General features: G+C 38.4%; 1 protein-coding gene across 2 annotated transcripts in view; it reads left to right on the forward strand.

Moving 5' to 3' along the window:
* Positions 1-25,409, forward strand: part of TBL1XR1 (TBL1X/Y related 1) — a 104,234-nt gene that overhangs the window by 75,952 nt on the left and 2,873 nt on the right. For both annotated transcript variants that reach the window (XM_071752635.1, XM_071752636.1), the window contains 13 exons: positions 11,115-11,217; positions 12,916-13,061; positions 14,504-14,723; positions 16,415-16,547; positions 16,742-16,883; positions 17,172-17,235; positions 17,338-17,435; positions 19,088-19,148; positions 20,347-20,468; positions 20,931-21,005; positions 23,414-23,541; positions 23,722-23,887; positions 24,737-24,838. In XM_071752635.1, coding sequence (XP_071608736.1) covers positions 11,160-11,217; positions 12,916-13,061; positions 14,504-14,723; positions 16,415-16,547; positions 16,742-16,883; positions 17,172-17,235; positions 17,338-17,435; positions 19,088-19,148; positions 20,347-20,468; positions 20,931-21,005; positions 23,414-23,541; positions 23,722-23,887; positions 24,737-24,838 — 1,515 coding nt within the window. In that variant the 5' untranslated portion in view covers positions 11,115-11,159. The remainder of the gene's footprint in view (positions 1-11,114; positions 11,218-12,915; positions 13,062-14,503; positions 14,724-16,414; positions 16,548-16,741; positions 16,884-17,171; positions 17,236-17,337; positions 17,436-19,087; positions 19,149-20,346; positions 20,469-20,930; positions 21,006-23,413; positions 23,542-23,721; positions 23,888-24,736; positions 24,839-25,409) is intronic.

Below are 25,409 nucleotides of genomic sequence, written 5' to 3' on the forward strand. Positions count from 1 at the left end.
TTTGTTTAGATAGATCAAACCCTTTTCAGCAGCTCTTTGAACAGAGCACCTCCTTTCTGTCTTTCTGTTTCTCCCTAACCTAATTGCACATTTACATCCCCAACACTGCAGATGATACATGCTAGGCCTGATAATGAAAGATCTTTAGAAAAATCTTTAGAATTACCTTCATAAAAGTATTGTAGGAGTCAGGGAAGGTGCTCAGGGTTCTAAATTCCTTACTCCACCAGAGTTCGAAGAGCATCCTTTCTTCTGCCTCTTCCGTGGTGTAAAGTGTTTCTCTTGCTCTGTTTATGTGGTTAATATTCTTTGTAAGATAGTTCTGTCAACTTCCATGCTGAAAATAAAATCTGCAATTGATATTAGATTTGTAGGTGCTTAAATAGCTGAGCTGAGAGCATTCAGGCTCACACACCATGAGCAGGGCAAACAAGTGGAGCCTTTGTTGGAAAAGGTCCTGTTGGTGTAACTGTGTCCAGAGTGATGGAAGTGCTTTGGGGGTTTTAGTTTTTCTTCAGTTGTTGACTGGGAAAGAAAGTATCAGATCCCAAAGACCTGCAGGAATTTAGGGCAATTACCTGAGTAATTCTAACAAATTTAACAAAACATTGAAACCTAGCGTTTCACAAAAAAAGACCTAAAAGTCTTAAACCATGAGGCAGTGGTGCCTCCAATGGGAGTTTCAAAAATTAGAGTAGGAAAATTCAGTGCTGGCCAGCTGAGTGTCCTCAGATCTCTTAGGCTCAGCCTTGCCGAGTGCTAGGACACACCACAGAGGAGGATTTGGGTTCTCTTTTGGTTAAGAAAAACTTAGAGATGTGCATGATCAGTAAGGAGACACCCAATGTTCTGCTGAGGTGAGTTGTAGATGGCAGCGTGGGGCAGAGGGAAGAGTGCCCCGAGGGGATGCTGGGTGGCTCTGGCAGCTCTGCTGGGGTCTGCACTTGTTCAGATGCTGCTGAATCTCTGCTGTGCTTTGTCACTCTGCATGGGTATAACTCCAAATCACCTCACTTTGTTGTTGTTATGACAGCATTAAAAAACCACCTCTTAATCAAGAATGAGGTAGCCCACTGCAGTAAATACACTGAAGTGACTGAAAGTCCTTTCTCCTTCAGGCACTTCAGGACATGACTCAGGGCATAAGGAGAAACAAACAAGGACAAATGAAATTAGCAGGGCTTAGATGGAATAGAAATCACTGTTGTTGGAGATGAATTGCATGTTTTTCAACCCTAAGAGTTGATTTGGGCAATATGTTAGCAGCTTGTGTCGTAATGGAAAGAAGAACGTAGAGCAAGAGATGACTGAAGGAAGTAGAGTTTAAGTCAGTACTTCTGAAGGCAGCTGGAGGGATGAATTCAGGAGTGCAGAGTACACAGTCAGTGCTTGTTGAAGAGGTGAAAAGGAGGGCAAATGTGTGACCACAGGCTCAAGATCATATGTCAGATCAAGAGATGAAAGCCAGAAGATGGATCACCAGCTTGGGAAAGATACAAGTACAGCAGATAGAAACTGTAAAAGAGTGACAGTACAGAGAAGCAGAAGAGGAATCCATACAGCTGTATGAAAAAATCCCCAGTCAGGGTAGGGATGCTATTGTAGGACTGCAGATATGTTTCCATAGATGCCTGTAAGAATTACATCTGCTTTTTTATTACTATCAAGTAGCAATATAAATATATTAATCATAACAAATAGAACCACTGTCAGGGCTACACCATCTCTTGTCACTGTTCCACATTAATACTATTTCCAGAACAAAACAAAAACCCAAACAGTTGAAAAATTGCTAATTACGAATGTCTGCCCAAACTCCTGTAGTTTTTCATTGACAAATAAGTGTCATTATTCCAAGCTCAGAATGAATCTTTTTTTGGTAAGCCATCAGTATGCAGGTCAGCAGCAGTGGCATAGTGAAAAACTGTGTCACTGTTAGTGTACCAGTATCCATCAGCTGAAGCAATTAATGTAGATGTAATCACTGTCTCTGATAGAAATAAAGTCAGAGTAATGGAATATTGTCACAGGATCAATGTCTCCTGTTTTGAAAATAAACCCCCTCAGCTCTGCCTTTGCATTTATGTACCAGCAGGCAACCACATCATTCAATTCAATTGACACAGTCCCTTAGAGCCCTGAATGATCTATTGTGGGAATATCAGGAACAATGTATTGGAGAAAATGTAATGTTCTTGATCAGACTGAGAGGCCACATTCTTCAGGAGGCTTTCCAGCAGCAAAAATGAGAATAAATCAGCTGAGATCAGAAACTTAGCTGTATGGAGATCTTTATTTAACTGTTCAATTTCTACACGTTCTTGATCAGAAAGCTTGAGTTGTAGTCCTTGGGCTTATTTTCAACGGTGTGTCACAAATAGAAGACATTTTTTTGGATGTCATCCATTTCTCCCTTAGTCTCAGCAGAAGCTCTTGATAGTGCTTATTTTGACTGACTCAAGAGCTCTTCTCAACTGGTTACTTTCTCTGAAATTTTTACAGTTTGATCCCAGTGAGCATTAATGGGTGCACTCCCATGTTCATCCATAATTAATTTTTTTGCTAAGATTTTAATGCAGCACAGGAGATGAGCAATTGTATTAATGTTTGAAGCTGGGTGCATGCTAAGGAGGTTTATTGCATGGGATTTTAAACAACATAGCAGATAATGCTTCATCCAATTTTCATCTTTCTACCTCTTGATTCCAGCATCCTACTGCTAATCTGTGTCTAGATCTAGAGAATATTAGTAGGCCATTATTTTAGCCCTCAGTAAAGCCATTTAGCAATTTTACAAAGCCTTCTTGAGACAGGGTCTATATGTTTGATTGCAGAAGGCTTTGTTTATTTAAATTAAGTATTCCTGAAGGGCTGTAACCTGCTCTGATGGGACATACTTCTGATGGCATAAGAATGGAAGCTCTACAGCTTGCTTAATAGTATCACTGTTCTGATAACAGCCCTTTCAATAAGAAAATTTTCCCCTTTTGGGGGGATAAGTGTTTCTCCCTGGGGTAATGACAAACATTAGTCTGGTACTTCCCCCTCCATTAGAGAGTAGATCCAGGGTAGCACACAGAGCCTTGAAGGTGGATTTTGCAGGTCATCTTCTGAAGTAATCTATACCAAGCCTGTGCTACTGCTTCCCCAGGTAGCCATGCTATCATGTATTGATCTGCTGATCAATCAGAAGCTGTTTCTAATCAATTTTGGAAATGCTGCATTTCCAGGTTTGCTGCCACAGGTACCTGCCCAGCTCATGTACAGATAGAGCAGTTTAACCTTGAAGATCATGCCTAAAAGCCACTGATTCTTCTTTTCTGAAAAATGCCTTTGATCTGGATTAGGTGCTTGATCAAGGAGAATTTAATTATCTTTACCTATATTTCCTGTTATACTCTGCAAAAATACTTAAGTATTGGCAGAGGGCAATGATCAAACTTGTTAACTACTTCTGTGCTGTTTTTAATTAATCCTGTTTTGCCTGCCTCAGGGGACTTCAACTCTGGGATTAAAAGCTCCCTCCTTGGTGGCCTCCAGAGGAGTGAGATGGGATGTTTGGGATCTTGGGAGTAGTCAGGGAGGGCTTTCATGAAATGGTCTCTCTTGAGGAAGGACTTTCTGACACTGGTTTTACTCTGGTGCACTGGGTGCATGTTCTGAGCAGCTGGGTTTGGCTTTTAAGTTTTGAAGGAATAGTCTATTTGCTCCTTATGTGTTAGAACTACCTCCAGCTCAGCAGGGCTGTAATTGTCATGCAGAAAAGTTTTCCCAGAAAGAGGTACATATTTTGTTGTTCCCCAAAGAGTTTTAAAGTCTTAAAAATACTAATATACCATACCTTTTGCTATTCTGATGCAGGAAATAGAAAAACATCTCCACCAAATGCTTAATATCTTCTTATGTTGAACTGTAACAGGGGGAAAAAAAAAAAAAAAAGAGGTTTAAGAACCTAAAGAATATTGAATAAAGTGTCAGTGCCAGAAGTACCCTGGTTACTTCAGTCGGTCGAGGGTTTTACAAAATCTGGCTGCCAAAAATCACTGCAAGATGCCCTATAGCTGTCCAAGAAGGTGTATTTCAAACTCCAGAAAGCATAGAAGTCACAGCTTTGTAACCATAGCCCTTGAAATAGAATACTGAATATGCTGCCACTTGTCCCTGCTGTAGCATCCGGAATCCCAGGCTCCTGGGTCCCACAGCATTTGGGGAGGAGATTCATAGTTTGGTAATTAAATACTACTTTGCTCTAGGCAAAACCAACAAATGGGCTTCATCTGCAGCTTCTTTTGTAATACTACTCAGGACTGTGCCTGGTGTTTCTGGGGCCTGCGTACTCAGATAAGTGGACAGTTATTTTTAGCTAAGGTTTTGGGTGGGTTTTGTTTTGTGTTGGTTTTTTTTTCTTTTTCCCTTTCACGGTTGTAATTCTCTTTCTTCAGAAAATTTCAAACTGGCTTTGTCATCTTGTATGCTTCATACTCTCAAATTGGCACAGAAAGACAGAGACTGTTGCCATAAATTAGGTCACTAATGCTCAAGTACAGAATACAAATATTTATTGCCTGAGCTAAGGAAAACAATTCAGATGACGAAAGGAAAATTAATTTTTTTTAGTACTTGGAAATGAAGCTGTGCTCTTGAGACTAAAAACAAAGCAGCAGAGTTAAAAATATGAGAAGCATCACTTGTTTTAAATTGCTAGAAGGAAAACTAGCAAGGGTTGATCAGAAGGGAAATTGGTAAGAAGGGTCATCAAGATAGAATTACAGATTATTTTTGTTAATGTGAGTTCACATTTGACATAGATCATTGAATCTTAAAATTTTGAAAAATGCACATCTAAGCAACAGCTATTTAGAGAGGCAGGTAAAATTGCAGAAAATGAGAACTTTCATTTTTTAAGTATATTGCAGTTATGCATTCATTTAAAAAATGTTTTCCTTTAAGTTCAGTGTGTTATAAAGAATTCCTAATTGCAGATTGTCAGATAGTAGGAGAACTTTAATAAGGGCTCATTTGTATTGTGCCCAATACAATATTGGACCCTGTCTCTCAAATGAAGATGTTAACCAGCAAATGGGAGTGTTTAGAGCAATTAGTTGATACAGTTAAAGGAGGCTCAACTTTTTTCCTTTCTTTTTAAAGTATGAGAAAACGTTCATTTGCTTTGAAACTGATGTTGAATATATTCTTACACAGAATGATGTATGATGTTGGTCATGCTCTGTGTGCTTGACATACAGGAATCACTAACATTTTAATGAGTTTTCTCCTATAAATCATTTCTAAAGGCTGTACATGGATCTTCCTGAGATGTAGTCTTACTGAGTTGAGTGGCTATTTGGGCTAAACCCACCATGTTTTGGGGAAGAACCTTGGCAGAATGCTTTAGAAGAATAGTGGTCATTGGCAAGAGCTTTTTGTGGAGCCCTGAACTTTAATTAATTAAACTCTAATTCTGCAAATTACTCACATGGCAGATTTGCTGTCTCAATGATGTCCTGAAACCTCAGAAATTCAGGAATTTGTTGGTTCTTAGTGGTTGGATCAGCACCTTTGAGTTGAGAGGTCAAAGCAGATGTGGTGGCACTGGTGTCTCACTGGTTTAGTCAACCTGGACGCAGTTGGAAAACATGTGGAATTTAGTGTATTGGCATTTTCCTGAGCTACAGGGTGTTCTTGTCTGTGACAACAGTCACACAGCTCCAGTTCAGCAGGAATGTTTGCCAGCCTGAGAGACTCCCAGTGTTAGTTGTGGAAATTGTGTATCACACACAGGACTTAATTTTTATTTTTAAGAGAAAGCAGAACTGCAATAGAACTTTGCAAAGGACCTGTAGGCACTTTCAATTTTTTGGGGTGGAATTAAAAAAATCAGCAGTCTGAGGTTGGTTCATATAAATTACTTTTTTATTTTTAAATTATCATTAAAAAAAGGAAGCTGCATAAACAGCAATTAAAAAAAAATTATCACTCTCTATGTGCTCACACGTTGGCAAAATATTTCGCTGGATTTCTTGTGAAAGAGGAAAAAATAAAAGGACTGGTGACCATATTTCTGTTGTAGGAGATGTATTCTTTCTGTAGCCAGACTTCTGTTTGCCATGGATAAATGTAGCAATCTGTTTATATCTGAACATTAAACATTTTTCAGAGCTACCCAGAGCGATAGCCATTCCCTTTAACATATTATATTTGGTATCAAAGTAATGATTGGTGTGTTGGGGGGAATTATTATTCACAGCAACCTGCCAGATTTTTCTGTTATCCCACCTAATTAGGATGTGTCAGAGCCCACCTGAAACTACAGAAACAATACATTCTTTGCTTGTTGTTTGATGATCCAGTGGTAACTCTACCATCCACTGTTAGACATTGTGATTAAGAGATACAAACTCCTAATCTGGTGTATAAACTTTCTCTGGCAGTTCAGGTTTGTTGAAAACAAAACAAAACAAAACAAAAAAACCCTTTTGGGCTGGGAGCCCTATCAGGCAGCATCTGTTCTAGAGCATTTGGCATGAACCTGGAAGAAGAGTACAAAGCGAGCATAAACATGCAGAGCAGAATCATCGTTTGTCAGAAATGCAATCAGATTTCTACTGTTGGGCACCCATTAGCCTGTGTTTGGCACAGTGGAATTGATCTCATTGCAACAAAGTTTGCTTGCAGGTTTTACCCAGAGTTTGAAAGCACGTGGAAGGGTTGAAGGTTTGGAGCAGCCTGTGTAAGACCCTGCCTGCTGTTGTGTCTGCATTATGGTAGTCAGGATGCAGAAATACAGGCAGGTTTTTGCTGTCAGCATTGCTGAGTTAGCTTTGGGACAAGAAATTTAATTTTTTTTTTTTTTTTTAAAAAATTTCCAAATGATTTCTGACCTGGTTGCAAAGTTGGAATGATTGGCTCAATTCTATAAAGCAGAGACGTGGCACATTGAGCTCTTGATCACATCTTGAGGCCAGCATCTGTACAGACACTGGAGTTTTATTTTATGGCTTGTGTATTTTACGCCTGATAAATTTTTTGGTTCAGGGACTTTCTATAGTGGCATTAAAAATTACCTGGGATATTTTGATACTGTGATGATTCTAATTGAACCAGTGATATAATAAACCTCGTCCTCCAGGAATAGAACTCTACAGATGACCTTGCACATAATTTTTAGCTGGTTGGGTTTTTTTCCTAATCCTAGTTTTATCTACTTCACATTCCCTGCTCCAAGGTGCAAAATACAGGGAGATTTCTTTTAACAAGCACTAAAAAGTGTTGTGGGTGCACCAGACTGCTGTATTCCCTATAACTGCACAGTGTTTTGAGGAAGACTTGGTGTTTTTTTTTTTATAAGGGCCAGAAAAAAGGGCCTCAGAGATCTTATGTTCTCAGAATGTGTTTGGGACATACAGGTGCTAATACCTTGAAGTATTTTTGATTATACCTTTGCAAATTAGGCTAGAAATCTAAAACTGGTAGGAATTATGTCTCGCTTCTACTTATTTTGCATCATACTTTGTGTCTTTACTGCAATTTAATTGCTTTAGTTAAAATCAGGAGCAATATTATTATCCTACTACGTGTCCAAAATAAGTAGTCAGTTGCACATGGAAATAGTGGGCTTGGGGGAAATAATGTGGCATTAATGAAGTAGTACGTGTGTGTAGGTGCCTGGGTCCATTTATTCTTTTTCTCTAATTTTCTTTCCAGCTTTTCCTCTTTTATTTGTGTTTCTGTTTACATAAAGCTAAGGCATCTTCTCCGTCACCTCCTGGACAAGCCCTGGGACCTTATTGGGGCGTTAGGGAAAATGGAGTTCATGTGGCTCCTAGGTTTGTTTTCTTTCCCATGCCTGTTTTTCTGTGGCAGCATCCTTGACATGTTGTGACTTCAGCTTGCAGCGAGGGGGTGGCTTTGGGGTCAGGGATTCCTCTCTCTTTCCCACCACTGCTCTTTTTTAACATCACCCCCTCGCCTGCATCCCGTGCTGTGGGGTTCACACAGCTCTGAGATGCTGCTTCAGCTGTCCCCAAAGCCTGCTGCCAAGGCAGGATTGCCCCCACCTTAAGGGGCAATTAGTGTATCCTCTCCTGTCAAGTTAGTGTATCCTCTCCTGCCTGTACTGCTGCTGTATTTTCTCTTTAATTTGTTAGTTTGTGTTTGGGATGGGAAGGAGAGCAGTTTGGTGTTGCTTGTTCTCACAATTCCTTGCAGAATTCCCTGGGCCAGGCACTGGCTGAGCCCCTGATCCTGTGGCAGGGGTAAATACAGAAACAGGTTCACATCAAAATTAAATAAGCACAAAAGAAAAAAAGGGATAAAGCAATGTCTAGGTAAAAAAAAAAAAAAAAAATGGAAACTTGCAACCTTTTCAGTTTCATGTCCTTATCAGGCAAGCTGTGTATTTATTAAAGATATTTCTATGTTTTTCTGCTTGTCAGGAGTGCAGCAGCCAGTGCTGCAGTGCCACCTCTTGATAGCCAGGCAGGCCAGCCCGAGGCTGTGCTCACCTTACCAAAGCAGCTTGTGGAAAACTCTCTGAACCAGCCTTGAAAAATGATCCTCATTTGACATGGGCAGAATGAATAACACTTTTGACAGACAAGATGAATGTTAGCTTTTTTTTTTTTTTTTTTTTTTTAGCTATCCAGCTCCATAACAGGTGAATTTATGTGGTATCTCCACAATTCTGCTTTGAGTGGGGACTCTTTGTATGAATAATGCAGCTCTTCTCTATGTAGCAAAGAGCATTTCATCTCATCTCCTCATTTTGATCCACCTTTTTTGGATGATGCAGCAAGATTTTAAAAATCAGTAACAAAACTCATGAACAGATGCTGCCATTTCTGTGTGTAATGTAAAAAGGCTTCTTTACAAGTCTTTTAAAATTTACTTACCTTTTCTTTAAAGGAGAATATTGTCCCTCTTCCTACAGAATTTCTCTATAACAAGCAGGCTGAAATAAAGATGATTTGTGCCAGGTATGACAACAAACCATAGCTATATAAAATTAGTGTTTGATCCTGTACATGGTGTAATTGGTTGCTAATGCATGAAATGGCTAAAAATGGCATTGATTTCACACTCTGCTCAGCAGACAAGCCCTGACAGTCTCTTGCAATTTGGCAGGTGTACCTGGGACACCAGGGTGTGGATGGAACGGGGCAGGATTAGTACCAGTGATGCCTTTGCAAGTTGTGGTGCACTAGCTAGAAGTTACTGTAATGGAACAATTATTTTTTCCTTTAGAGGAATGAGAAGGATTTAAGTAGCTTTGCATTTTTATTTCTTGTATAATTATTTTTCTGAAATTTTTTTATTTATATATATTTATCTGCATTTTTGTTTAATTTATTCCTTAAGAAATTAAACCATCTTCCCCTCTTTGGCAGCACAGTTTGTTTGAGCTTTTCTGTAAGTATGAGGTCTGTGTTTCTGTGGACACATAGAGCATCATGTGCAGCCCCCTCTTTCCCCCACAGGATAATCCCAGCTCTCCCATTTGTGTCCCACTGGTCCTGGCTGGGTCTAAGCCCTCCCTGTGCAGCTCTCAGATCGTGTGATGCATCCCATGCCCTCCAAACCAGCAGAGTGGGGGCTCAGTGGCTGGGGCAGGTTTAGGGGGTGTCCATGTGCTTGTTGATTCCTCAAGGTTTTGTGTGGTTTTGGGCAAATGCACTTCTTTTGATGTCTGAGTTTATCCTGCAGCCTCTTCTCTTCTTTGTTGGGTCTTTCCTCTAGAGCAGTATGGGGCTGGTAAGGCATCTTGGAGAGCCCTTCCTGCTGTCCAATTTGGTTGTAGTTTGCTGGTAAAGTTGAAAGGTTGGTTGTAAGAAACAGAGCATGGTTGTTTTTGCACTGTTTCCTCGGGAGAGCTTGCTAAGAAAAGATGCTCAGAAAGACTTTGGCAGCCTCATTGTAATCTTAAAGCTGTTGCTTACTGCTGAGAGCTCCCATGTCCCACTGCCAGCAGCCTGACTGTGAAGCTGTGATTGTCACCAGCAAGAACTTTCTATTTTTAAGAAGAAATCTCTTCTCTGGTCCTTTTTTTTTTTAAGGTCAGCCCCAGGCCCAACTTTGTTGAATAACAGTAGGAAAAGTTACTGATCTTCTCAGTTTCCTACTCCATCCAAGAAAATGATGGTGGTCTGCTGATGGAAAGTGCTGATTGAGTCCTAGGAATCTATTTCATGGTGCATAGGCTGTTTTTATACTGTGTTCTGGAAGTTAATGTTTTTATTTGTTCATTTCCAAGCATTCAAAAGTCATGAGAATATTCTCAGGAAAGAGGCTTAAAGTTATAAAAAATTGCTGTATTCTGGCTTTGTGTTTTTAAGACTTGTTGCTTCATATTTTCAGAATTTGTCATAAAAAAGATATATAACCTGATGTGATATTGTCTTGCTAAATATTTACCATTAATAAAATCAAGGGAAAATTGTGTGTGTATATCCATCAATATTTTAAAAGCAGCGATTGAAAGTGTAGAGAAATGGCACTAAAAATGCTGTTTACAGTGTGTCTCTAATCTCAAGTATTCCTTTTGCAAAAAGTAAGCATACAGCTGAGGTGTTTTCTGATTTTTAATGGAAATAGCTGGACTCACTTTGAACAGATACAGTGTTATATCCCATATTGCACCTTTTTGCTAGAGCTGGAGTACCTGAAAATTGAAGGAATTAGAAAGTAAAAGTGGGAACTGGCCTGGGTACCAACATGAAACCAAGTTCTTGGTCTTTGTTAGCCAGGCAGAGAGAAATCCAGAGTTTGAAAAATGTTTTCCAAAGTAGTATTGTTGGTTAGATGAAACACACTTGATTATTTCTTTTGACACCTGTGATTGAAAATCTTTTTAAATTATGGTATTAAGGTTCATAGTTCTCCAGTCCATACCAATTTACATTATTTCAGAATGCAGCCCTTCAGTATTTAATTTACCAGCCTTTAACTTGTGAGGAGACAAATCTCTTTTTAATGCATACAGTAGACTTCTTTGCATTATAAAATAAAATAATTGTCTATGCTGCCAAGGAGCTGTTTACTTTATAAATACATCATTTGTTGAGAAATTTATTATTGTGTACTAAAAATATTTAATTGACCTACTTCTTTATTTTCAGGGTTGTGTCCTTTGTTGTGACCTCATGGTTTAACTGGGAATAAAGATGAGTATAAGCAGTGATGAGGTTAACTTCCTGGTATATAGATACTTGCAAGAGTCAGGTGAGTTTTTTTAATTCTGCTTGTTAAACAATAAATAATTTACTTGGTATTCATCTGCAACTGGCTTTAGCAAGGGCAAGACTCATTTATTTATTTTTCCAGGAGGCATGTGACTCTGTCTGAACTGTTTCTTAGTGCTTCTTCTCAACAAATGAATTCCTGCCAAGTTACCTTCTGTAACTTAATCAGATTCAGCCATTTGGAGTTTTCAGATGGCAGTCACCTAGCTAAGGAATCACTTGATTGCTAGAAATGCTTTTCCCAGGAGATGACTTTTATCTACAGTGACAATGGCATTTGCAGCATTTTCTCTGGGGCTCCTTGAAGCAGAAAAAAAGATGACCACCAAGACACTGGGATTTTACTGTCTGGAAGTGATGGTGCTCATGCAATCTGGTCTTAATTCCTTTCCTAAATGTGACTTCCTACAGCAGATAATTGCTGTAGGAATTTCAAAGGAAGAAGTGGTTGCTACTGTGGAAGTAACTTAAATGCAAGTAAGCAGATATTTTTCGGGAATGACTCTTGGATTCTCAGCAGCTTCCCTCCTTGCAGGACACTTTCCTGGAGGATTTTGTCCTTCAGTGGCAGGCTTGCCTTCCTCTTGCTTCTTAAGAAGAAGAGCAAGAGACAGATAAATATTGTCAACTTGAGAACAAACTTCAGGCTTCTTGAAAATGTATTTGATTTATCCAGCATGTCTACTGCTCATGAACTTCTCAAACTGAGACTTAGAGGCAGAAGAAGCAATGGTGAATGACACAGTTTTTCAGTCTCTGCTTGACAGAAGAAGGCAGAAACTCATTGTTCCTCCTGAGTTTACTGAAAACTATTGTGTTCTTATCCCAGTTGCAGATTGCTTTTGTGACAGAAGCCAAACTTCAAAATTGCTTTATCTTTATCTGAAAGTTTGCAGACAGCTTCCTAGTTACCTGAAAGAAACAAAATAAACAAACAAACAAACAAAATCCAAAAACCAACCAACCAAACAAAAAAACCCCAAAAAAACCCCAAGCAAGGAAACAAAGAATAAAATTCTGTAGTTTAAGAAACAGTTCGGTGACAGTAAACTTAATTCCATGAAACAGCTATTTTTCTCTAGGTTAAATTTGCCTTTTAAGGGTAATGAAATAATAGCAAGCAAACACACCAGTGCTGCACCATACCCTGCTTGCTACTTCCTAATCAGTGCATGATACCCATGTAGTACCAAAACATTGACAGTTGTAACAGCACTGTACCACAAAGTGAATTCTGTTCTACATACAGATCCATTTCACTTCCATGGCTGACAAATCAGTGAGTAAAAAATAACAAGCACATCTTAGGGTCTCGCCTTACATGTATTTTATTAAATACTATATGTGGAACTAATATATATAGATCTTCAGAATAAATATATATATATCTATATTAAATCCTATTGCAGATTGCATTTTTATATTTTTATATTAACCCCTGCTACTGATATAATAATTAATAAATGTTTATAGAAAAATTTAGTATTTGTCCTTTTGTACGTTTAAACTAGAAATGTGTAACAGAAATGAGAAGTGTTTTTATAAGGTTTTTTTTAGTTCATAAGTGTTCTATTACTTTGTATAGCTTGCTTAGATTTGTAAACAGAAGATCTACAGTAGTCTAGCAAGTAATATTGTCTGTCTGTAAATAAATTCTGACAGTTTGCCTTTTCTTTAGGGTTTTCCCATTCAGCATTTACCTTTGGTATAGAGAGCCATATCAGCCAGTCTAACATAAATGGTGCTTTGGTGCCACCAGCTGCTTTGATTTCCATCATCCAGAAAGGTCTGCAGTATGTAGAGGCAGAAGTCAGTATTAATGAGGTAAGGAGGCTTTGCTTACAGGAACATCATGTCCTTGCTTGTAGAAAGTTTGATTGTTAGTATTTTTCTTAACTTTCTTGTATCCTATTTATTTACTTTTGCTTCAGAATCCTCACCGCTGGTGTTCACCATGACTCCAGTGGTGGAACCAGAATGGAGTGACATAACTGGGTAGGGGTTCTGCCCAGTGCAGCCACACAACACCAGGCACATGGTGTTCTGGCTCATTGCTTAAAGGTCCGTTGGCTGTAGAGTTTTTACCCTAATATAATAATGTAGTAAATCCAGACAAGTGCAATAAAACAGTGACTGAGACAAGTAACCTCTTAATTTTTACTTTTGTAGACGTGCAGTAGGGAAGTGGGAGAGTGCTGTGCAGCTCTGGTTTGGGTGATGTGTCATTATAATGAAGTAATGAGAGCCCCAGGGCAAGGTTTCCAAATAGAGAGAGGGTTTCAATTTGTGGCAGGAAGGATAAAGGTATATGCCAGTTTGCTTTTTGCCTCTGCTGGCTAATTCATCTTGAGCAGGATCTATTAAATTTGATGTTTAAATGGTTATTCCAGCAGTACAGAAAGCTATGTATCTTCCTGCCTGAGGCTGCAGATCCCCATGATTTCTGTTCTCATTTATGCTTGGAAGGTTAGCAGCCTTTGTATGTGTCAGTTATATTGCAGAAGGAAACAGGTTTTTTTTTTTCACTAATTGTGCTCTCTTTCCAGTCTCCCTTACGTCTTCTTGGATGTGTAGTTTTCATAGTCCCAGTGAAGCAAAAACTTTCCCTTAGGAAGCCTCAGAAAAATAAAGCAAGTGATTGGAATAGAAGAAGGAGACCCTATATTTATCTCGAGGAATCCTTTTTGCTCCTATAAATAGATCCTTACAAAGCCCTAGAATATTTATACGGGTATTTTTAACTTGGTCTTGTCCATTTCAGGATAAAATTCTTACTTGTTGTTTGAAAGTATGCCAGCACTGTTTAAAAAAGGGAAGAAAACTAGTCAACTCTCCAGATAATATGTTTATGGAAAGTATTAGTCTTAATATGATAGAATAAGTTCACAAGGCAGTGACCTGACTTACAATGTTTGCAGCTCTTCAAACAAACCATTAGATGTTGTTGCAGCCACTTGTGTTTGAAATCATATTCATAGAGAGCTTGCAGAACTTTTTGCTTTAGCAGATGATTTAGCAACTTCAAAGCCTGTAACTTTAGATTCCAGAAGCTCTGCCAGAGTCCTGTGGTGGCTTTTTTTGCATAGTTACCGTGGCCGCTTAACTTCAGACTAAAATCCCAACCACGACAGTGATGATACCACTTGTAAACTCTTTTATTACATCAAATCAAACCTTTGCTTTAGTTTTCCTTGGAATTTCTGCCCATAATGTTAATTTGTACTTGGTGTTGTCTTTTTCTGTTCTTTCCCTCTGCTGTAATTCAGGATGGTACCTTGTTTGACGGTAGGCCGATAGAGTCTCTCTCACTGATAGATGCTGTAATGCCTGATGTGGTACAGACAAGACAACAGGCCTACAGAGATAAACTTGCACAACAGCAGGCAGCAGCTGCTGCAGCTGCAGCCACCACTAACCAACAGGGATCAGCAAAAAATGGAGAAAATACTGCAAATGGAGAAGAGAACGGAGCACATACTATAGCAAGTAAGTTGAAACAGAAATGACATCCTCATGTTGCCATCAGATAAACAGTCCTGTCTGTCTTCTGGTAAATCCTGACTTAACATCAATGCTACTTTAAACCTTGAAGAGGAGAGATTAGGTTTAGACATTAGAAAGAAATTCTTTAATTTGAGTGTGGTGAGACACTGGCACAGGTTGCCTAAGAAAGTTGTGGCTGTCCCCTCCCTGGAAGTGTTCCAGGCCAGGCTGGATGGGGTCTTGAGCAATCTGGGCTGGTGGGAGGTGGTGGGAGGGTTGGAACTGGATGACCTTTAAGGTCCCTTCCAATCCAAACCATTCTGTGACCTTAATCCATGTCAATGTCCTTTCCTTGGCACTGATCATAGTATGAGCCAGTAGGTGAGGAGGTCAATGTGTAACCCTTCAGCTTGCAGAGGATGGGTGATCCTTGAACAGATAGCATCTCACTTCTGACTGTCCCCAGCTTGATATTTGGAACTGCAGGAGAAGGTGCATCATACTTGAGAATTTTTAAATTCACTGTATTCCACTGCCAGCACTGCTCCTTTTCCATCATCGAAATGTTCCTATCAAGCTGTGTACAAGTTTTGCATCTTTCATTCTAAGATGTAGTAAATAAACTTGGAAATACAATCTTTGCCATAAGCAAATATGCTCTCTACTTTAAAAATCTCAAAAGAATATGTACTTGTTAACTGCTAACTGGATAGAGTAAACTTAAACTTCATCCCTGAGTTAAATGTGATGTTCCAGCAGCCCCTGCTGGCCAGTACACCAAATTATACAGCATTGATTCTCTTTTAATTGAAGCAACGTTTATATGGTGCTCTTTCTAATAGCCTTTTGTTTTCTTGCATGTACAAACAGTGGCAGAAACCCTTAATGTTAAATTAAGTAGGAGAAGTGAGACAGTTGGCTTAACCACAGTGAATAAATTCAGAGCAGGTGAATTTAAACTCAGCATTTAAACTCAGTGTGGATTTATTTTTAATAATAGAATGCTAGCTGGCAAGAAAACTGTTTTGACAGTTGAATTACCCCTAGTAGGTTGTACAGAACAATATGGATTCAAAATTACATCCACAGAAAAAGCTGCATATGCCACAATTCCACAGTAACTGCTGAAGCAGTTAAAAGGAGCTGTATTACCAGTTTACGGTATCTCCAAATGCTGTTATATTAATTAAAACCATTTTGTAAACAAAGTGTCTGAGATGTAGTTTAAAACCTATTTACTGTTGGTGAAAAGAGAGCTTTTTGAAAACAAATGTGTCATAAATGCGTTTTTAAAGCACAAGGTAGACTAATAACATATTGTACTGTGCAGTATCATGCCTGCAAAAATGTGAGTACTTTTAACATCAGTGTTTGGGTTTTTTTTTATCATAGGGAAAAAACCCCAACACTTTTGGGCTTCAGTTTTGAAGTTTCAAAGTTAAGTCCTTTTGGATGTGGAGGTTTAGAAAGGCTAAGAGCTTTTTCACATTTTTGAAACTAGCTATCTGTTTATAGTACTTACAAACTTGAACATGAAAAATAAAGGAATGTGACTGTTTTGTCAAATAGTGGTCGGTGTAAATTGTGAATAGATCGTTATGTTCATTCCAGAAGAATATCAGCCACACAGCAATTTCAGCGTGTTGTCCCAATATATTAAAGTCCACCTCTCTCTACTGTTTCCCATAATGCAGATAATCACACAGATATGATGGAAGTAGATGGAGATGTTGAAATCCCTCCCAACAAGGCAGTGGTGCTGCGTGGCCATGAATCTGAAGTATTCATCTGTGCCTGGAATCCCGTTAGTGACCTTTTGGCCTCAGGGTATGTGCATTACCCACCTGTGTACATAATAATTATAATTAACTCTGTGAGCATACCTTACCTAGGGCGCTGGTAACAAAACAATACTTACCCCAGCTTCCTCTCCATCAAATGCTTTGGTGTCTCGAAAGGAAATACCTTTTTAAATGGATGAGTGGGGAGAAGAGGGTGTATTCTCATTAACTGTTCTGTAGATCTGGAGATTCGACAGCACGGATATGGAACCTCAGTGAAAACAGCACGAGTGGCTCCACGCAGCTGGTACTTCGACACTGTATACGGGAAGGAGGGCAGGATGTCCCCAGCAACAAGGACGTGACATCGCTGGACTGGAACGTAAGTAGAAATGGCAGGGCTCACAATGCTCTGAGGAAGCTGTGCTGAACAAGTTTGCAGAGTCAAATTTTAACTTTCAGCAGCTGAACATCCACGGCTCCCCAGGTGTTTCTGGTTTTGAATCGCATGGTAATTTCTTGTGTTGCACTTCAGGGACGTCTTTTTAATAAGTTGTAGTCAGTTATATAAATCTGAAGCAGATGTATTCTACCTGAAGTTTGCTTCATGCTCTTTAGCTTTTAGTTGTACAGTAAAAATAAATAAATAAAATAACCTTTTTGCTGGCAGAGTGAAGGTACACTTCTAGCAACTGGGTCGTACGATGGCTTTGCGAGGATATGGACTAAAGATGGTAAGTAAAAAGTTTTTAATTTCCAATATATTTTTCCTGTATTGTGGCTCACAGCATAGTTTTTTATTTTTTTAATGTATTTATATCAATATAAATTTTCAGGTAATCTTGCCAGCACCTTAGGGCAACATAAAGGTCCTATATTTGCGTTAAAATGGAACAAGAAAGGAAACTTCATTTTAAGTGCAGGAGTGGACAAGGTGAGATGATCTTTGCTAAAATTAAAATTCTTTCCTTCACCGTTATAACCTAATAGTAAGCATAATAGCAAAGCTATAGAAAAAAGTAAATTAAACTTAAGGCATGGGATGTAAATATACATTAAGAAAGAACTCATTATTCTAGCTGTTTCCTTGTGTGTTTTAATAGTTTGTTGAGAAATTCTAATTTGTTAGATTTTAGGACCCTGGATTTTTTCCCAGTTAGATCAGTGTAAGTTGGAAAATCATTGCCTTGAATGTAGAGGTACATTAAACCTTTGTAAAACTGAATCATCTAAAATTCAGTGAAACTTTCTGCAATGCCTCAGAAAAAAACTGAGCTGGAGGAGTAGGCCCAGGCTGCATTGGATATCAGTCAATCCTGAGAATGATTAAAAATGTTATAGCTGGAACATAAGAAAAGTCAATATATCTGACTGGGAAGGTGCCACAAGCGTAATGCCATGAAGTTCATTTTATAACTGTGTTTTCTATTCATGTCTCTAAACAAATTTAGAGTCACAAGGTCTTTAAATTAAAACCTTTGTTAGTGTGAGAGATTCTGTGAATGGTAGGAAGGACACATGGTAATGAGTAGACTTAAGAGTAATTCAGACAGTGAAAAGTTTTCCCTCTGTAATTGGTTCAAGGTGCAGAAGCAAACACAGGGTTTCTCTTAGTGAGACAGGCAAACTACAAGCTCAGTAAGACAGCAATCCACAGTCTGAAAACTGGCAGTGTTACTGTAAAGTAGCAGATACTCTCCTGTATTTGGTATTTTGTTTCCAACACACGTTTAACCTGTTTTGCTTTAGTGCTCAGCTTTATAAATGCTGGAACACAAAGCATGGAAAGGATGAGTTTTTTGTTTAGGCAGCTATGATGGCTTATGCCAGTTTTTAAATCTTTGTGGAGGTACAGCTTTAATTTGCAGAAAAATATGCTGGAAGAGAAAGAAGCCTTGTTGCTTCTGTCAATAAAACTCCTTGGACAAAGTAACTGAGAGTATAATTTGAAAAATATTCCACATTAGAATCTCCTGATTCTTTTCCATAAATAATTTTGTGTGGTCAGTTCACGCTTCCACATCAGTGTTAGAATTTTCATTGAGGTAGATCAGGAATATTGGCATAGAATATAGAGGTGAGAGAGAAACTAGCTGTGTTAAACTCTTTCACCAGAAAGCTATCAGGATTGGCAGAAAAAAACTTGGAACAAAATTACACCTTTAAATTGAATCTCTCATTTTTAAGTATGAGACTAATTGTTTATGTAAAGTCCTCCTTAGGGCCAACTGAGTATTTGAAACTAGGAATTAAATATACAGGTATTTGAAGTTAAAATAGATATATGTAGATCACAAGACTACAAATAGAGCTAATGAGCTATCTATTTAATGCTTATTTATAAAATATAAAAGTCCACCCTCCTTCCCTCCAGACCCCAAGATTTTGTGCTAAACACCTTTCTAATTCTACAACATGTTAAGGATCTCTACTGCTGTCTGTACATCTCCAATTTCCTTATGTACTGAGTTAAATGCTAGAAATATATAATCAGGAGGAGGTGTGGGCAATGGGGAGTAGGCTAGGCAGTCTGATGCATGTGAATTTGCACAGGTTTGTTTATTGTTTTTTATATGTTTAATACAGACCACAATTATTTGGGATGCCCACACTGGTGAAGCCAAGCAGCAGTTTCCTTTTCATTCTGGTAAGTCTTTCTTGTTACCATTCAGGATTGTCATCAGAAAAGACAATAAAAGGTGTTATTTATTTAATAAAACCGTGAGGAAACCAACTGGAAGTTTGTGGAGCTTATTGACACTTTTAAAGTCTTGTAAGCAGTCTCATGAATCCAGTGTTTGTAATCTTATGAATTTAGCGAATGAAAGCAAAGAATTGTTTGGATTTTGTAACTTTACAACTCACAATACTGCTACATGTCTGTGAAAGTCACACCAGATAATCCGAATATTGCCGACTTTCAGTAACACAGTGGAAGACAAACCAAGTGGGTGGGCTAGGAGGGATCTGTGTTTATCAGCCAGGGACTGCATTTGTCATCTCCCTGCTACAGTAATCCCAGCCCTGCATCCCATTGTTCTGTGCTACCTGCTCTGCTGTCCCCAGTTTGTTTGGCCACAACCCAGCTGAAAGGCTGTTCACTGCCCAGCTGGGTTCAGAGGGCAGCCTCTCAGGAGGTCAAACACATTGCTCTGTGGGCAGTGCTGTGCCAGCCTGCCAGAATCAGCTGGAAAATAGAATAGAGAGGATGACAACTGTCACTGAAGGGCGTTTAAAAAATGTCCCGTTTCCACTTTTCATTCCACTGATGCTACGTTTTCAGTGGCATGACAACAATCAGAAACATCAATTCTTGATTTACTCCAAGCAATTCTGTGTGCTGTCTGCCATAAAATATCTTGGTTTGACCAAATGGAATATGTCACCCATGATTAAACTTCAAGTTGCCACACCTTATAATGCTGAAATGAAGAAAGAAAATAAATCATGTATGAGCACGGGCAGGGATTGTTAGTGGAGATGAGCTTGTGCATGACCATGTGTTAAGATGTGGGAACCTGTTTCTCATGCTGGTTCTTGAGATTTATTTTTAAATGACTTAACTGCATCTTGTTGTCTTGCTGCAACGTCTTCTGTATAACTGTTTTATTTCAGATATTTTCCGTATTTTATCAACTTCTTTTAAATTTTGTTTCATTTCTTCATGTAAGACTGGTTTTGACTGTGTTTCTCATGTTCATAGCGTTTGATTATCTTTAGAACTGCTTTGAAATTAATGGTTGCTTCCTGTTGGCATTTATTCTAAGGTGGTGCATGCTAAATTTGCAAATCATACTCCTGCCGAATATATACCATAGTTCTAAATATCTTTCTTTTTCTTTTAGCACCAGCATTAGATGTTGATTGGCAGAGTAACAACACATTTGCCTCTTGCAGTACAGACATGTGTATTCATGTCTGTAAACTAGGACAAGATAGGCCCATCAAAACCTTCCAGGGTCACACAGTAAGTGTTGGAAAGCTGGGGGTTACTGTATGGGATTTCTATTAATGAGAGATCGGGGTCCCAGTATACTTGCAGTGGACAGAACTTGTGTAATGGTTGTTCTTTGGCAACAGGTCTAGGTATGTAGTTAAGATCATGTGGTAATTGCAGTCCCTATCTTTATTAGAATGATTTTCACTCCTCTGTGCAGCTTTTTTTACCAGTGACAGGATGGCATAACAAAAGTGAGCTTTAGAAGAAGAAACATGGTGACTTCAGTATTGTGTAAGAGCATGCTTAGGAAAATGTGATGAGGAGGTAGCAGAAAGTTGTTGTTACTGAAGGCAAAGCTGGGAATGAAAATTAAATGTTAAATGCTGACAGTTATACAAATACTCAGAAGTGCTGTCCAACTTTATTTTCGTAAGCTGTCATTTGTAATGGAAGTGAAGACTCCAACTTACTCTTCCTGTTCAATTTTAGAATGAAGTAAACGCAATCAAATGGGATCCAACTGGTAACCTTCTGGCATCCTGCTCTGATGATATGACTCTAAAGGTAACAGGGGTTCTGCTACTGGCTCTTATCTTTGCAGGGCTCAGGAGTGCACCATTACCTCACCAGTTCAGCAGTATCACCTACTTCTCATGTCATCTAATGCTTGTTCTTTATAAATATAACAAGATTAGGCAATCTCAGCAAATCTTGGTTAATCAGAGCCAAGCTTTGGTCCAGGGAACTTGTTACAAGCTGCCACCCTGAGACTTAGAACATTATTTATTAGGTGCTTTTAGCTGTTTACAGAATTGGGTCATTAATCATGAAGCTGCCACACTTGATTGCTGGTTTTGATTAAATGGAAGAGTTGGGGGGTGTAACACATACCAGAATGTATGTGTTACATTTCCTGGTTTTCTAGGTCCTTTCCTGGTTTTCTTCTGTTCTCTCCCTCTTTCTAGTTAAACTCTTTCATGTATTTTTTTCTTAAGAGACTGTATACTCCTTGGTTTTTCCAGTTCAGCAGTTGTTCTACGGTTCTCAACTGCATCTATGTTTTTCCTCCAAATAATTCATAGCAACCTGCTTTCTTGTACAGTTGGGGCAAACTTGTGAACACAGAGGTTACTTTACATATGACTTCAAGATGGATTAGAGATCCATGCCAGAAATACCACCAGGATAGATGGACTAAGAGAAATGAGGTTGTTCATGCCTGACAGACTGGTGCTGTTTCTGCTTTTCCATTACTCCCATACTGCATCGTATTTAGTGGGTGTTTAGCACTATGTTGAGTAAAGTTTTAGGAAATGTTTCTTTATGTTGACAGCACTGTCCTGCTAGTAGCCCTTGGGACAGTTAATTTCTGTCTACTCAGAGGCAGGGAATGACTGAAGGAGTAGCCAGAGCCTGCCTTCTGTGCTGGCACACAGTCAGGCACTTGCAATGGAAACCACCTTGTCTAATTGTAAACATATTTAAGTATTAAGCCTCCAATCTGATGCTAGATGTTTAGACTTTGTTAGTCAGTGCCTGGCACCAATGAAGAACAATTCCTTTTTTCTTAAGTGTCTTAAGTCAAGTGTGATGAGTAAACCCCTGAGAGCATCCCTCCTTCTCCTTTGGTAATGGATGGAGTCAAAATAGGCAGCTACAGCTGGATATTTAATACTTAAGCAGCTCAAACTCAGGTGAGATGAACTCCAGTCTAGAGCTGAAGCTGTTGCTACAGCATCTCAGTGAGTAGAGAGAGGACAGCTGGGAACATGTCACCGTTTGTGGGCTTGGGCAGTTCAGGTGATTAACTTCTTAGTTGCTGTTTTGATTCCAGCCCAGTGTGGAAAGAATTTAAAATTTTATTTAGGATGAGCTGGAACACCAACTGCCTGTACATAATGCATCACTAATCACTTAGGGATTGCTTGCTTTTCAGTGGCAGTAGGAAGGAATGTCAGGTTTTGAAGCATATGGAAGGTGCCTGTTTATTTCTCTCTCTTGAGATGCTAACTTGGTATTCTCTAGGCCAGATAGTATGGACTCTTTTCTGTACTGGTTTTGGGAAGAGAAGCTAGATTTTGATCAAATCAATTTAAACTGGAAATAAAATTTTAATTCTGTCTGCACATTGAAAATCAATTTTCCCTTCAGTGAGGCACCAGTTCTGAAGAGGGCCATTTATTTAAACCTTTTAAACCTACATCCCAATTGCATCTTAAACACAGCTGGATTTAAACATGATCCTGTTAGCTTTTTCTAATAAATGTGAGATAAGAGCACTACTAAACCAGGTAATCATTAAAAGAAGCATTCCAATATTAACTGCTATATCGAGTTTCATGTTGGGAAAAAAGTATAAAAGCCTTCCAAAACCCTTCTGTATGGAATTCAAATTCTTAATAGAATGAAGTTATTTTGTTTGAAGGTTTTCATACAGGAGTTCTAAGGAACTCCTCCTTTGTATTAAGTACTGAACCAACACCTGGCTATGCAAATCCTAATAAGCCAGGAAAATGTCAGGATGGTTTTTGCAGTATGCATCTATAGCTTTGTATGAAAACAAAAAATGTTTCTGCTATCTTTTTGCATCACTAAGTCTGTGTAGCAAGAAGTTAAAAAAAAAAAAAGACTGTGATATTTTGTCAACTACGACACAAACATACACATACTGCTCTTCTCATTTTAGCATCTGTTGTCATCCCTGCACTTTTCAAGGGGCTTAAAGTTAACACATGAGTTGGTTTCTATAGACAGAACCTTTATTGCTCATTAACCCATCAGGTACTCAAAGCTCAAAGAATGGAGGATACTGGAATAATACTTGTTGCAATTACTCTAGAAACTCAGCAGGAATAGCAAATATTTTTAATGGCTTAAAACATAGCAGTCAGGCTGCAAATGATAAAGATGTAAAATGTATTTTAGTACAATATTATGCTAAATGTCTGTGTTTTCTGCTGGTTTTATCATAGATCTGGAGTATGAAGCAAGACAGTTGTGTTCATGATTTACAAGCACACAACAAAGAAATTTATACTATCAAATGGAGTCCTACAGGACCAGGAACAAATAATCCAAATGCCAATCTTATGTTAGCAAGGTACTGTTTAATCCTGTTTAAAATGCCTATTAAGCATTACTTTTACTTCACTCTAATTATGTAAAGGTTCATAGAATGTTTTGAAGCATGTAGAATACTGTATCATATTACATTTATATTAGAAGAAAAAAATATATTAAATTGAGATGTAATTAATCTGTTTTTTTTTTTCCTTGACAGTGCATCCTTTGATTCTACTGTTAGATTATGGGATGTAGACAGAGGAATTTGTATTCATACTCTGACAAAACATCAAGAACCTGTGTACAGTGTAGCTTTCAGTCCTGATGGCAGGTACCTGGCCAGTGGCTCCTTTGATAAATGTGTGCACATCTGGAATACACAGGTAGAGCTCTTCTGTCTGTCTAGAAGTTTGTGGTTTGGTCTTTTTCACCAGTCCCCTTCCAACCTTTGTTGCTCCATCATGTTTTCACCACAAAGAACTCTTCCCTTGCTCATGCAATGATTAACTTTCTTCCAAGGTTACTTCTGTTAATGGATGTACATTTAATTTCTCTTTTTGAGTGCCTGGCTATGGTGAAGGAATAATTGTCTTTGTAGTGTCTTAGGAAAAAAAACTCAAACAAATCCAATTAAAAAAAACCCACTGAAAAAACCCCAACTAAACGTAATAAAATGTACTCAGCGAAGTGTCTGCAATGACATGTTGCATCCAGAAATTGTGTTTAACTCTGAACTTTAAACTCCTGATAAAACAGGTTTGCTGTGAAAACGTGATAGCTATTTCATTGGATTTCTCTGAAAAACAAGAGAATGTAAAGTGAAAGAAGATGATGACAAAATGTTTCTATATAACTTTCTAAGAAGGGACACTATTACTTTTATTTCTAGTGCAAGAAAGGACTGATGTAATGAAAGTCTAAAGACCTTGTTGTTAGACAAGATGTGATCTCTGGCTACTGGGAATTAGATATTAATTTTTGAAAAGCTTTTTTAGTAACTGGAAGTTGTCATGAATATCCCCGTTTTTTTCTGTAAAGGACAAGATCAAGATGAAATAATTGTGTTGGTCACATCCTTTCACACAGTGCTAAGATTGTCCATGAGCTTAATCTGAACCATTTCCAATGTGGATTTCAGTTTGTAAAAGGAGTGGAGAAGTTTCATATATTGTACAAATGTTATTGCTTGTGTGGATTTTGTTATATTAATTACAAGTTTTGTCCCTTTTTAGACAGGTGCCCTAGTCCACAGTTATCGGGGAACAGGAGGGATTTTTGAGGTTTGCTGGAATGCAGCAGGAGACAAAGTTGGAGCAAGTGCTTCAGATGGTTCAGTAAGTGTAGCTTAACTTGTATTTGACATTCTAACAACATCTTTTGGAAATGTTTTGACTTAAAATGGAGACAAAATTTCCTTCTGTAGCTAAAGTTTAATACAGCCAGCCTACATCTAGATTTTCACATGTAAGGGTTCTGTAATGTTGAAAGGAGAAAATATCTTTATTCCAGCTTATTGCAATACTGTTCTAAACCCTCCAAAAATCTCAGAAAAGGAATATGCCTCCATTTTAAATTTTCTGTCCCTACTGTGGCTTGCCATGGAAATGTGTTCATTTGGGCAGGTCTTTTAATTATAATCTGGAATCAAGTTCATTTTTGCCTTCTTGCCCTTTTTCTGTGCAAATGTTCAGTGTAGGTGATCTTATTGTAATGCATGATAGGAACAAGATGTCTTCTGCATTGCATTCAACAGAAAGAGCAGCAAAACTGAGATCATAATGAAAAAGTTCCTAAAATGACAGGAGTTATATGTAAATACCAGTCTGCCTACATTGCTTAGAAGAAGCAGGGAATAAAATGTACATTTAGTAACCATGAATGCATTCTGTCATCTCATAGTAATGT

Source organism: Heliangelus exortis, chromosome 9, assembly GCF_036169615.1.
Source record: "Heliangelus exortis chromosome 9, bHelExo1.hap1, whole genome shotgun sequence".
NCBI lineage: Eukaryota > Metazoa > Chordata > Aves > Apodiformes > Trochilidae > Heliangelus > Heliangelus exortis.